The sequence below is a fragment of the Hippopotamus amphibius genome, chromosome 12 (genome assembly GCF_030028045.1).
Source record: "Hippopotamus amphibius kiboko isolate mHipAmp2 chromosome 12, mHipAmp2.hap2, whole genome shotgun sequence".
Taxonomy (NCBI): Eukaryota; Metazoa; Chordata; class Mammalia; order Artiodactyla; family Hippopotamidae; genus Hippopotamus; species Hippopotamus amphibius.
The window spans coordinates 98967591-98981445 of NC_080197.1; the positions used below are offsets into that span (position 1 = coordinate 98967591).

The 13855-nt window shown below is 46.4% G+C and overlaps 1 protein-coding gene across 25 annotated transcripts in view; it reads right to left on the reverse strand.

Moving 5' to 3' along the window:
* The window catches only part of BAZ2A (bromodomain adjacent to zinc finger domain 2A), a 33980-nt gene that overhangs the window by 10497 nt on the left and 9628 nt on the right, over window positions 1-13855 (reverse strand). For 6 of the 25 annotated variants that reach the window (XM_057702328.1, XM_057702327.1, XM_057702342.1 and 3 more), the window contains 9 exons: window positions 8169-8306; window positions 5959-6552; window positions 4900-5085; window positions 4193-4411; window positions 3242-3742; window positions 3036-3096; window positions 1883-1991; window positions 1610-1711; window positions 1231-1441 (listed from right to left, as the gene is read on the reverse strand). In XM_057702328.1, coding sequence (XP_057558311.1) covers window positions 1231-1441; window positions 1610-1711; window positions 1883-1991; window positions 3036-3096; window positions 3242-3742; window positions 4193-4411; window positions 4900-5085; window positions 5959-6552; window positions 8169-8306 — 2121 coding nt within the window. Of the gene's footprint in view, window positions 1-1230; window positions 1442-1609; window positions 1712-1882; window positions 1992-3035; window positions 3097-3241; window positions 3743-4192; window positions 4412-4899; window positions 5086-5723; window positions 5909-5958; window positions 6553-8168; window positions 8307-10462; window positions 10550-10666; window positions 10757-13855 lie in introns of those variants that run through there. The other 19 variants (XM_057702330.1, XM_057702333.1, XM_057702335.1 and 16 more) reach the window with 8 other exon arrangements.

Consider the following 13855-nt stretch of genomic DNA (forward strand, 5'->3'; position numbering starts at 1 on the left):
ATGAAGACTGAGGCATCCCAGAGCAGCACATGCCTGTCACAAAGCTGGCCTCCCAAGCAGCTCCGTGAAGAATCTAGAAGTTTTTTAGTATATATAAAATGTTGGGGGAAAAAATGTAGGAGAGGCACCTGCTATGGAGGTAGCACAAGGAACTCAAATGGTATCTCCAGCCCAGAAGCACCAGTTCCTAGAACACTAGACTGCTTTAGAAGAGGTCCTAGAGGCCAAAACAGCAGAGTAGCCTTCAATAGCCCATCTCTCTCCCAGGCTACCTGACAGATTGATTGTAGAACAAAGAAAGGAAACACAAAAACTGCCAGGGAAAGCAGGTGGTCTCGAGTTGGAAGCACCAGTTAAGCAAGACTGTGCCAGAAAGAAAGGGCCCAGATGTGGACACTTTAGTAGAATCATATGAAATTGACATAGCTATTGCTTATGCTCAGCTCCTTTGTGTTACTCCACTCAAAGATCTGAATGTCTTCCCTTTCGGAAGACAATATTGAAGTGTGATTCTGCAAACAACAGTGTTTTAGACTTGATGTTTTTGATATGATAGTACCTGTCCTATTCTGGCACAGAAACACTACCACCACATCTGTACAGCAACCCTCTAAGTTAGACCGGTATCATCTGCAGATGAACCACTATAGGCTTTTACTAAAATATAAGTGACCTGCTCCAGGCCATATAGTCAGAATCTGGCAGAGCTGGAACTCTGAATAGGGGTCAAATCACTCCAGATTTTTTCAAATTCTTCATACTATTTCAGTGCAAGTGCAACATTTACTGAAAAATTAGACATTTCCTACCTGTCCATCCCACTAAAACAGTGCCAGTTATCTTCTGGATTCAGATGTGAATTCTGAACCTCCATGATGCTGGCAATGAGTAAGGTAAGAGTGTATATATGAGACAGCCAAAAACAGTAAGATAAGTAAGAAGCTGAAAGATGGTAAGAACGGACATGAGAGCCTTTTCCTCTCGTAACTATTTCTGGGGACTGCCCCAGGCTCCACTAGTAAGAGATAAACTCAAGAAAGAAACTGGTTGTGAAAGAAGTGCCACAAAAGTGCTGGGACCCTGATGCTGCTTTCCACAGGGAAAAGTAATTCCGACTCATTCCATCCACATGTTAGTCACTCCTGGGAAACCCAGCCATTAGCAATTCATCAACATTTCAGATACCTCAAGAGAGTGAACAGAATCCCCAAGTAAGAAACACCACTGTACCTTGGGCATCCAGTTTCTTTAGGAGACGGCTGTCTGCCTTATTCAATAGCTCAGTGATTTTGACCTTGGGTGGCCGACCTCGGCCCCGTTTCACCTTGGGGACGTCCTTGGTCTTGGCCTTTTCAGTGTTTCGAGGTCGGCCTCGTTTCCCAGTAATTGCCTGAATCCTGGATGGGATCTCCTCTGCTGAGAGCTGTACCCACTGCAAGCCCTGAGGTAATAAGGAAGAATTTGTTACAAAGGAGGGAGTCCGTGCAAGCCGCCAGGTCCTCTGAACCACTCAGTGCCCAAGAATCCCTAAACCCCATGAGCAGAAGCTGCAGCTTGTCCATCAACCCCTTCTCAAGCACAAAAGCATATTTAACCCTTGGGTGTGCACCTCTGGTGTGTCTCTCTCTTCAAAGAAATCACCAACAGGCATACGGGGACTGAAGCTGAAGTGCTCACGGCGGACGTTGTGTACCACATTGCGGCTCAAGTACTACAAGGAGGAGGTAAAGCAGCATCAGTAAAGTTACAGCCCTACTGTATCTTTGGCCAACAACAGCACAAGCAGAACAAGCCCCAGAGCAGGCAATGCCAGCTTGTTGCCACTAGGCCCAAAAAAGGAGTCTGTGCTCTCTCCGAAAAAAGTCCATGAGAGCTACATTACCTTGATCACTTCCGGGAACTGTTTCATCCTCTTCCCACAGGGGCCGTAATACCAGGTCTCCCCCTGCCATCGGTGACTGCCCTTCTTGATGCGCACCTCTCTCCGCCACCTGCCAGAGAAGCACACGGGCCCTGCCGCCAGGTCACACCCCTACCCACTCTCAAGCCACCCAGAAGCCAAACCCACTGAGCAGATGGCCATCCCCGCACCTATCTCACTAGAACTGCATGTAGATGCAGCGACATCCTGAGATACAAGCTTGGCAGGAAGGCAGGCCTGAGCCAAAGGCCCCTCAGTGCCTCAGGGGAAAGCAACACACCAAACTGCACAGGCCCAGAAAGACCTCCACCCCTGCTTTTACAGTCAGGGAGATGAGCAGCCAGAAACCCCTCCCTAATGCCACTCAGGGCAAATGGCCGGGCTTCCAGTAAAGAGGATAAAGACCTAAAAGCATAAAGACAGAAAAGAGAGAGGGTGGAGAGGCACGCAGAGGGCGAACTCACTGCTGACCCCGTGAAATGACTCCGTGGAGGCCAGGGTTTAGTAAGGAACTCTGTGTTCTGAGCAACAGATTATTCTAAGACCAAGCCTTATCTTTCTCTCAAAACTTAACGCAGAACTCAGACTTGGTGACCACAAGTAGCCTAGAGGGGCGGGGGTGGGGAAGATCAGGAAGGCAGTTATTCCTGCAAAGTCCTGGGTGTCAGCTGGCTTGTTCATTCTGCTCACATACTGTTCCTGCCCTTAAAGTGCATTTAAAAAAAATTCCCAATTCATGGGGATTAACCCACTCCCCATTCACCTCTGTTCTTTCTCTAAGCACACAGGACAAGTTAACTCTTTTGGACATCTGAACCCTAGACCCCAGCTGAATTTGGAAAAGATAAAAAGAGCAGCCCCGTGCAGAAAAAACTGAGTGGTCAACAAAATGAAGAAAGAATGGGTGAGGGGAGGAAGACCATGAGAGAGGAAGAAAGCAAGCCTAGAAAGCTCATGCCTAGAAACATTATCATTACAGAGAACTATCCTTTAACCCATTCTTGTCTAGCCCATTCCTCCCCATCTCAGATGAGAGGAACTCCCTTTTCTTTTTCCTAGAGTCATTTGTTAAATGTGTCAAAGGTCCATGCATGTAGCAAACTAGAGCATTTACCCATGTTGGAGGGGAAGACGAACTTCTTCTGGGGTAGCGATACGTCTCCTCAGGACATCACCTTGGGGAGGAAGACAGGGAATACCCAAGTTAAAAGTTCAAGCAAAATACTGAAACAACAGGCCAGTGAGGAAGGGCTAAATGCCACATGAGACAGAAACTTTTCCTGGAACCATCGAGGGGCAGAGCAGAATCTAGACACTCACCACTACCAGAGGGAGTGACTCCTTCTCTAGCGATCTCTTCCAGGTCAGCAGTCACCTCAGGGAAGCTGCTGACATCCTTATCTGCTGGGGAGGCTGTTGGGAAGACAGCTGATGGGGAAGGCGCAGGGGAGGCTTTTGGGGAGGTCACTGGGGAGGCCGTCAAGGAGACTTCTGAGGAGACTGGTGGAAGGGCTGCCGAGGAAGTTGGAGAGACTGTTGGGAAGGCTGCTGGGGAGATGGCTGGAGAGATTTCCGGGGAAGCTGCTGTAGAAACTGCTGGGGAGACTTCTGGGGAGATTTCCGGGGAGGCTACTGGAGAAACTGCCAAGGAGATTGCTGGGGAGGCTGTTGGTGAGACTGCCGGCGAGGTTGCTGGATGTAACTGAATAGTGGATGACTGGTCAGGGGATGGCTGGGTCAGAGGCGGTGGGAAGTCTGAAGCCTGAGTCTCCATTTCCTCCTGTTCTGCATCACTACCATTATTCAGATCAAAGCTATTATCTAAAATCCAAAGGGACAGGATGAGTAAAGAAAATGATCATATAAAACAGGAGAATTGACTCAGACAAACCTGGACTAAGCTAAACAAGGTTACTTCAAGGGCTTTCCCCTAGGGTTGGAAAAAGAGAAGTAGCCTCTGGCTGTCCTCCCCTACCATTCATGAAGGTTAAAGGGCAAAACTGCTGCTGCTGTCACTATGTGAAGAAATACCTTTCACCTGGAGCCAGTAAAGGCCTCTGGCCTCCTTTTTCCGGCAAACTCCAAGTCTCACCCCACAAGATCTTTTGGGCACAGGGCAGAAAAGAGTGCCTTCTTTAGTCCCATCATACACTATCCCATGGCCCCCTCAGCTCCCAGCAAGGTGTTCTCATAGATTTCCCACCCCTAAGGCATATTTGCTCACCTCTTCCCAGGTCAAGGACTTTCTCTGTCCTAGCTCTCTTCACTTACCTTGCAGAACAGACTCCCCAAGGACAGGTGGAGAGGTGGGGCTGGCAAAGATAGAGGCTGAAGTCTGACTGTCATCTGCCAGGAGACTGAAGGCAGCAGCATTATTGAGGGAAGGGCAATCAAGGGCAGAGATCACAGGGCTGTCCTCAAGACGCAGCTTGTCCTCCGCACCCATCAGCTCTGTGTCATCTATACCATAGAGTCCTCCACTCACTGGCTCTTCAGGGTGGAAAAATCAGAAAGCAAGATTTAAGAAATACGAGTCTGAATATATCCAATTCTAGTTCCTATAATGTGAAGATTCTTCCTAATATTAGGGAAAGGCAAAGCAATGGTTCTATCAACCCACAGACCAACACAAAATTCTACCATTTATCATAAAATAGGCCTTGTATTTCAGCGGGTAAAAGGTAATTGTTCAATGGCAAATGTTTTCTTTCCAGTTAGTGAGAACCCAAATAGCCCATCTGTGTGGTAATAAGTCCCTATCCAGGGCTCTTGGCCAAAAGGATCTCTGGGAGAGAACCCGGGAAATGAACCAATTCAGCTCAGAGTGCAGTTGGCCCAGTCAGGCCAGTGGCATGAAACTGTGGGCTGCCACAGGATCACCTGCAGGCCCCAGTGCCCCAGATTCCCAAATACCTTCCCTGCCTTACTATCTTTTCCAGGTGGTATATATACTGAAGGCAGCCAATCTCCAAGTCTACCTGGTGCCAAAGTGTTGAAGGGCTCTAGAGAGACTTCACTGAGGATTGGAGTGTCTTCCAGTTGATCAGGAAGATGTGAAGGATCATCTAAGCAGCTGACTGTGGGATCAGGGACCAAGACTGAGACCTCTTGGTGTAATGATTCCACAGAAGGGACAGAGCCGTTGTAGCCACACATCTTTAGTTCTAGGAAATTCCAGGAGAGGGCAAAAGTCAAAATCAGTGCCTTCAACGGGTTCAGTTAGCTATAGCAGGCAACCTTTGCTACAGGGATGGCTGTTCATCCTTTCAACATTTATGGGTGCCAGTTCTGTGTTGGGTACCAATCATACCAAGAACTTTGAGTAAGCAAGGATGTGTAAGATCCTACAGCAGGTAAAGAGGGGAAAGAAGAGTGGGGTCTGAGACAAGAACCCCATTATGTTCTCAGCTATATCCCCTGTCCCGTGGGAACAGGTGTTAAACAGAGAAAACATCCTGTGATTTTACAGGGTGGTCACCCTTGTACTTGGAGTCAACAGCAAACCAAGCGTTTACCTATTCTGAGGGAAAAGATGAAAGGGATTGCCCAGGTACCTATACTAACAACAACAAAGGAAGGAAACGTAGTAGACAAGCAATGGTATGTTCTGCCTGTTCCTTCCCTCCTGCACGTGCCAATTGCTCCTTAGGGCTCAGCCCACTTTAGCAGCCAGTCTGGCCCTGCCACAGTCAAATCAAATTGGCCTCTCTGCCTCCTGCTGATGCCCCAACCCCTTCCTTTATCTTAGAAGAAGCCCTTCTTGATGCAAGGTGTCTGTTGGGGCTGTTTTGGGCTCGCCCACCTGCCCTCTCCAGGCCAGCAGCTCTGCATGAGCTTGAAATAATTTGCACTCCCACTCTGGAGCTGGTGCTGCTGCCACACAAACACCAGCCACTTGGCTCTGCTAATCACCAACATGCAAATCAGCCTCCACTGCAGAGAGCTGGAAAGACAAGTTTTCCTCACCTCAAAAAGCCACTGCCCCCCACAGCCCTATTTTCCCTCTCCCAACCCAGCTCACAGACCCACAGCTATACCTGGCTGCTCTTCTTCCAGCTCCAGGCTGCCTACCAAGCCAGTGCCATTCTCTGCCACAGCTGAAGTCAGCTCCTTTTCTGCTGCCTCATCAGGATGGATACCACTGCCTACCTCCTGGGAGGGTGCAAAGGTCTGGATGCTGGATCCCAACAAAGGAGAAGTCTGTGGGGAAGTGAAAAAACTAGGGGGTCCATTGGGCATCACCTCAAAATTCTGGTCAGGAAAAGAATCATATAGTTCCTGTGAATCAAAATTAAGCCCCATGGGACTCTGGGTACCGTTGGCCCAAAACTCTTGGCTCCCAGCCCGAAGGTTAGTGTTGTGACTTGGGGATGAAGGTTGCCGGCTGCCCCCAAGGATGCCGTTGAGTGGGTATTGTCCCCCCGAGAACTGGGAGAGAAGGGGTGGGTCCTTGAGGTTGCTGCCAGGATTGGCAGATGGGTACTGTGAGTAGTTCCAGAGACAGTCGTAGGCCACGTTGGGGTGATGGAGGTGTGAGGTGCTGGAGGAGTGGGGAGCAGAGTTCAAAATCCCTGAAGTAGTAGTGTGAGATACAGTAGACAAGCCATTAACATTCACAGCCCCATTCAAACCTGGCAGAGAAAGAGGGAAAAGGGTCAGTTACAGATATGTATGCAAGTAACACCATCAATTCTACTAAAGGAACAGCACTGACTAGAAAAAGGGAAGGTGAAGGGGTGGGGGACTCCCCCTCTACTATCTTTATAGTCTTTTGGTCTCCAGGGAACACCAAACCCAGATGCTCCTGGATGTAAGCTTAGCAACTGCTGCTGAGGCCGCTGACTAGGGGCTAGGGAGCTCTCCCGGCCTACCACAGGAGCAACTAGAGGAGAGCTGGCTGCTGCTGACACTCAGGGCTTTTTATTTTTGTTTTTTTCTTAAATGAAACTGTTTGTAGACTCCCTACAGTGACTTGCATTCTTCCCCACCCTCATTCCCTAGAGGAATTCTTCCCTTGGAGTGGCATGACTGAATTCTCCAGGCGTCCCTCCCCAACCCCCCCACCCACCCACTGCCTTTCGCGGTGCCTGTCTGGCCCCACAGTGGCACCAGAAGGGACAGCCTCCACCTCACTGGCACATGCAGATCCAGCACTTTGTGCTGGGCTAAGAATAGAATTTGCAGTCACCACAGCAGCAAGATCCCAGCTCAGAAGGCTGGGTTTGGCCCCTCCCTCTAGGCGCTGGAGGGTAATACGCAGGGGGGTGGAATATCTCTGCGTGACCAATAGTGCAGACTTCAGCTCTCAACACCAATGGCAGCCTCTGGACTGGAGGGCAATCAAATAAAAAGAACCAAGATACTAAGGAAGCTTCAGGGGAGGTGGGGAGGGAGCAGTCCTCCAGTGAAATAAGGGAGTTGCTATCTATCTGCAACCCCTTGTGGAAGACAGGGAGTGGTGGTTAAGTATAAGCCTGTGGCAGTATTTTTCTGCTGCAAGGAAGGAGGCAAGCATTTGGGCCTCCCTCTGTGTCCAAGCATAAAGTACCTGAAATCAAGGCAAGATTAGAGAGGTACTTGGCAAAGCCATGGTACAGAGCAACTGATAAGCCAAATCTAGGAAAAGACGTGATCCTGGCAGCAACACTTCCGTCTGGAATTCTAGATGTTTCTCTCTGGGGAGCTAGGTAAGTATTAAAACTCTCCCTCTCCCTCTCTTCTATCCACAAGGACAGGAGATGGCACAGGCACTTCAAGCATCTGCCTTCTTCTCTGCTACACAAACTAAAAGGCAAACACATCCCAACCCTCACCCGACCCCTCCACCCTCAGTCCTAGGGGTGGCTACTCCAACCTCTAAAAACAGCTTCTCAGAGAGCTGGCCCTTTATCTCTTTCTCACGAGTCCAACTTGGTTATCAGAAGCAGTAGCCACCTCACCACTCTCTGGCAGGAGCCGGGGAACAGGGCTGACAGAAGAGCAAGCTAAGATGAAAAGGACTGTATGTTTTTCTAATCCCTTCCAACCTTAAGTGTTGCTTCCATAAACCCCTAGACCTTGTTCTTAGAAGCTTGATTTTGCTCCAGCAGCTGGAGTTCTGAGGATTCACTTCCTCCCTTCCCACCTGGCATAAAAGAGAGCTGTTGTGAAGTAGCTAGCCCAGAGCAGAGCCAAATCTTATCCATCAACCTGCTCTAAAGGAATGATGCCCATTCCGCCCCCCAGGCCATGCAGCCCTCACACTCACTTTTCCCTTGCTGGGAGAAGTTCATGGGAGACCCGTTAGTGTAGAGCCCCTCCCCTGAGGAGGGAGAGGGTTTCAGTCCTGAGGCAGCAGGTGCAGGGGGAAGGCCAGTAAAGTTAAAATGGTCGTTTGCCTCCATTTCTGTAGGAGGGGGAGAGAAAAGGGAAAAAAAATACTGGTGGTTAAACAAGGTTATGTCACCTGGAATCCTCTAGAAGGAATGCCCCCTTCCCTCCATCTACTTTACTTACCCTTCTCCTACTAATTAGTGGATGGGGTGGGGGGTTGGGGAGGAGACAGAAGAGAAGAGGAAGAGGAAATATACTCCTAACCTGGACAATGACCCTATAGAAATAGTGTTTTAAAAAGTCAGCCTTATAGAGACAAAAAGAGTTACGGGAAAAAACCAACATACACACCTGGAGGAGTCTTCCCCCTGTATAAGCCCCAGACTTTTAACTTCCAGCCCAGGTTACCCCTCTATGTTAGATATCAGCCCTCAATTGTAACATTTAACATTCTCCATCCTTTTTTTTTCCCCCCTCAAGGTAAGGTCAGAGTCCCATTCTCAGGGTCTACAAAAGGTTCTAAAGCCACCTTTTTGACAGGAAAAGTATGGACATGTTGGCAGAAAAAGCATATTTAATACATATCCTGTTTTATTATTATGCTTGACCTAAGCAATTTCCACATTATCTTATCCATAGCCCTACACAATTGAAGAAGATAGTATAATTACCTGAGTAAAGAAATTTGAAAAGAATACATTCAGGAAAGGTGACCATAATGGCAAAACTCAAATCACCCAGTAACATTTCCACTCCTTTTTCATGGAAAATACCATGCTCTCTAAGAACATAGCTCAGAAAAGTGTCAAAGATGGAAAACTGATTACATAAGAGCGTGTCCCAAGAAAGAGTATTCTGTTCTGTCTACTATGATAACTTCCCCATGTTTTGGTTTTGTGGCTTAAATGTAATGGGTCACTGAGAGAATAGCCAGGTACTTAAATCTGTAAAGTGCAGTGGCTCACTGGAGAGCAGTATGGTTAAAGAGTTCTTCACCCTCTCCTGAATATGAGGTCATACACTACCAGGAATGATGATCAGAATAGATTTACCTTTGACAGAGCAAAGAGAAGAAAGACAGGAAGCAGAAGCCAGAATTACTGGCAAAGTCTGACACATCAATCAGATACTTACGATGTACTAGCGCATACTAACTTGATTTGTGAGAGACATGATCTGTCTTGATACAGAGAAAGCAACTCCTTTGGTTACTACGTTTTAAAAAAGGACAGAAGAGGGGCTTCCTAGGTGGTGCAGTGGTTAAGAATCCACCTGCCAATGCAGGGGACACGGGTTCGATCCCTGCTCCAGGAAGATCCCACGTGCCGCGGAGCAACTAAGCCTGTGAGCCACAACTATTGAGCCAATGTGCTGCAACTACTGAAGCCCACGTGCCTAGAGCCCGTGCTCCACAACAAGAGAAGTCATGGCAACGAGGAGCCTGCTCACCACAACGAAGAGTAGGGCCTGCCCCCCACCCCCCCACAACTAAAGAAAGCCTGCGCACAGCAACAAAGACCCAACACAGCAAATAAAATAAATAAACTTAAAAAAAAAAAAAAAAAGGACAGAAGAGTTCAGGTAGAAAGATTTCTTTATCAAGCTCCCAAGATGAAGTAATAAGCAGACCTAGGTGATGTTTTAAATAACCTCTTTAAAAAAAAACTGAAGTAAAACTTCTAAAATAATGACTAAATTGGTTAAGAACACATAAACCCACTGCCCAAGGTTTGCAAAAATCATATTCCTGTACATGCTAGATAATGCAAATTAGCCACCATTAGGTGAATCTAACATAATTTGGAGCATGAAACATAAACCCTGTGCAGTATATGGCATGATAGCTGTAAGAGTTTCCATGCTTAATACCATAATTGTCTCTACCTTCATCAATTTTAACTGGAATGTGAAAAACAAAAGCAATTTGTATTTGTCAATTAAAGGAGGGAAAAGTTTTTAGGATAAACTTATTTCCCATGTAGGATTTCCCATCTTCACTCTAAAATCAGCAGCAGACCCAAACTTGCTATGCATCAATGAAGAAACTGGGTCTGGACAGAGAAGACCTCAGAGCTCCCCAGGATTTCCCTATAGTTAAAGGCCACTCCTCAGCACTAAGGGGTCTGAAAAATAAGCATCATGAGATTAGTGATCCCGAAATGAAAGACACCAAGGAGTAAAGTTCATTCCCTATCCTCTAGGTTAGGTTCCTTCCAAAGGGGGCCTTCCCTGGTGGTCCAGTGGTTAAGACTTCACCTTCCAATGCAGGGAGTTCGAGTTCAAGCCCTGGTCGGGAATTAAGATCCCAGGCGCCTGCTGGCCAAAAAAAACAAAACATAAAACAGAAGCAATATTGTAACAAATTCAATAAAGACTTTTAAAACAGCCCATATCATAATAAACTTTAAAAAAAAACAAAACAACAAAGCTTACATCACAGGGAATTCCCTAGCGGACCAGTGATTAGGACTCCGCGCTTTCACTGCTGGGCCTGGGTTCAATCCTGGATGGGGAACTAAAATCCTTCAAGCCACACGGTGCGGCCAAAAAAAAAAAAAAAAAAGGCAAAGCTTACATCACAGAGCAAAAGGACATTCAGTAATTCATTTCACAAGTCTAGAAATGCTACACCAGGAGAGCCAATCTCATCTGCTCCCCACCTCTCCTCTCCCCCAGTTTTATGCACAGCCACACCTCTGCTGGTGTGTGTGTGTGTCTCTCTCTCTCTCTCTCACCGCCCCCCTTCTCTCCTGTGTGATGGACTGTATTCTCCCATTCAATGATAGGCCACAGTTTGTTTTTCCTTCTTCTATTTGAATCCATGAGGAAACTAGTGACCTTGTCATCTCTGCTACTCTGGTACAGCACAGCATTTCCTGTCTCATAAATTACACACTAATAAGCATAAATGGATGGCTTACAGCAATCAGATAAGTAAAAGGAACGGGAAGTTATCTACTGCCTGAGGTCTGTTTCCCCAGTAGCCTCTACTGAGGGGTCATTGGGCCCACAATCACTTCATTTATAAGAAGATTCCTAGAAACATAAAACACTCTGTGCGGTGCAGTGAGATCAGTGCAACAATAGTGGGCTCTAGGTGCAAATTCCAGCTCTACTACCACTAGCTGTGTAACCTTGAACAAGTTACTTAATGTCGCTGAGCCTCAGTTTCATCATTAGTAAAAATTTTGGTACTAACCTCCAGGGCTTGTGAGGATTCAATGAGAAAATCTATATAAAGGACCTACCACAGCATCTGTCACCCAGTAAGCACTCAATAAATTTTAGCCATTATTATTAGACAAAAAAAAGTAAAAACTCTTTTTCACTTTTAGTTTTTAAAAAAGATAATCAGGTCAAAAAGGTCAAAATATAATATAATTTAAAATCATTACTGGGGGACTTCTCTTCTGGTGCAGTGGTTAAGAATCCACCTGCCAATGTAGGGGACACGGGTGCAATCCCTAGTCTGGGAAGATCCCACATGCCAAGGAGCAACTAAGCCCGTGCACCACAACTACTGAAGCCTGTGCAACCTACAGCCCATGCTCCACAACAAGAGAAGCCACCGCATTGAGAAGCCTGCGCACCATAATGAAGGGCAGCCCCCGCTCACAACTAGACAAAGCCTGGGTGCAGCAACAAAGACCCAATTCAGCCAAAAACAAAAAAACAGAAAATAAAAACCAAGAAACAAAAAACCCCCAAAACCCCACAAACCATTACTATTTTACTAGTATGGGAGATACTACAAAACCAAGGATGATCCTCTCAATCAGACTTCCTTGTATGCAACTAGACTCTTGATTTCAAGAGAAGTTCCCCCACCAGGGACTGAACCCTCACCCCCTGCACTGACAGCACAGAGCCTGAACCACTGGACTACTAGGGAAGTCCCTGGATTATGATTTCAGATGTCACTTAAATATGGGATCACAATATAGGAATGCAAAGAAAATGTGGGCAGCTCCTCTTAGTAATAAAACCAGGGCTATTTTATTTTAACCTTCCTACCCAAAATGCTTTTCACAATAAAGCCTGAAGGCAAATTACGTCCTCCCATCTAGAGCTAATAAGAACAGTAAAGCAAAGGAGAGTGTCTCCCTTGAACTAAAAGGATTTTGGCCAAATGAAAAAAGAAATCAGTCAGTGCCCAACCCCAGAATAAGTAGACAGCTCTCCTGACCAGGAAGTACAATCAGGCCAGCCCCCAGCCCAGTCCCAGCAGCATGTAAATGGACCTCTTAAGAGCCTCTAAGCTTCATTTATAGGAGTTAAAAGGACATTGCCTCTTAAGCTTGAGGCAGTAAAGCTCTTGCCACATGGCCAAATAGGCTCCTCTTTCAGTTGCAATTGAAGAGTTACTACTCCCTGGACCTGTGACATGGTTTTAGCACAAAAGGGCTGACAATGCACAAAGTGTCGAAATAAATATTACAAATTTCAACACTGTTGCAGGTGCTGACCAACCCTAACACTCAGACCTCTGAGGCTACCCCAGAAAGACAAGACATATTAACACCATCTAGCTGGACACTTGAGCAGTCCCTGCAGCTCCTTGGTTTATTCTTTCCATATGGTATAATAAAATTCCACAAAGTTTCTAATTTTGGGGGGTGGGGAGCGATTTCAAATGTACTAAATAGTGAATCTAAATCTTGCAGTATAGTACATAAACCGTACTACTACATTTTAGATTTGTAATTGTGAATGTTATGAAGGGTATTTGTGAACTCTACACATCTCTGGATTCATCCACCATACTCTAATACCGAGGTTCCCAGTCAGCGTGATTTGGCCCTGGGGGAACATTTAGTTATGTAGAAAGTTGTGTACTGCTGGCATTTAGGAACTCGAAGCGGGGACGCTCCTGATGATCCTGTACCACGCAGGACAGCCCACCACAACAAAGCATTATTTGGCTCTTGTTCAATCAAGAGCAGGTTGAAAAACCCTGCTTTAACACAAAAGCCGCCTCGTTTCATTCCTATCCTACACCTTGGGGAAGATTCACGAGTTTTCACTACTCCCAATTCCTGATGCTGCAAACAAGGATGCCTTCCCTTGGAAGTCTAAAAACCCCTTCCCTGGCTAAGCTGTCTTATTCCACCAATACAGAGTTCCAAGTGCCAAGCCACAAAATCAACATGCCTTCTTCTCCAGTCAGGACAGTCCACTCTGACAGCCCTGGTAACAATCTTCGCTTGGAACCCAGACTACACCCATACTGACTGAGGCTCATTTCTCTCAAAATGTCCTTTCCTTAACCCCCTCTTACTAGTCAGGACAGTGAGTCAGAACAAAGATGATGAAGAAGGAAGATTATTATACGAAGGGAGGCTACGCAAAGACAACTGCCATCTCCAGGCTGCACAGAAGAACACAAAGATGACTGTTCTCTGTCCTTATTTCTTCTATACTATGCAGGTTCTACAGCATCAACCAGATATAAAGCTCTACCACTATAGCTCCAGCACTTAATTTAGTGCTAAGTAAATAAAAAAAAATAAAAGGAAATATTTGTTGAATCCATAGATTGAGCAAATGAATGAATAAATCTACCTTTTCTGTCACTACTAACTTACTCATCCAATAAAGGCTGTGATTTTTGCTCCTACCATT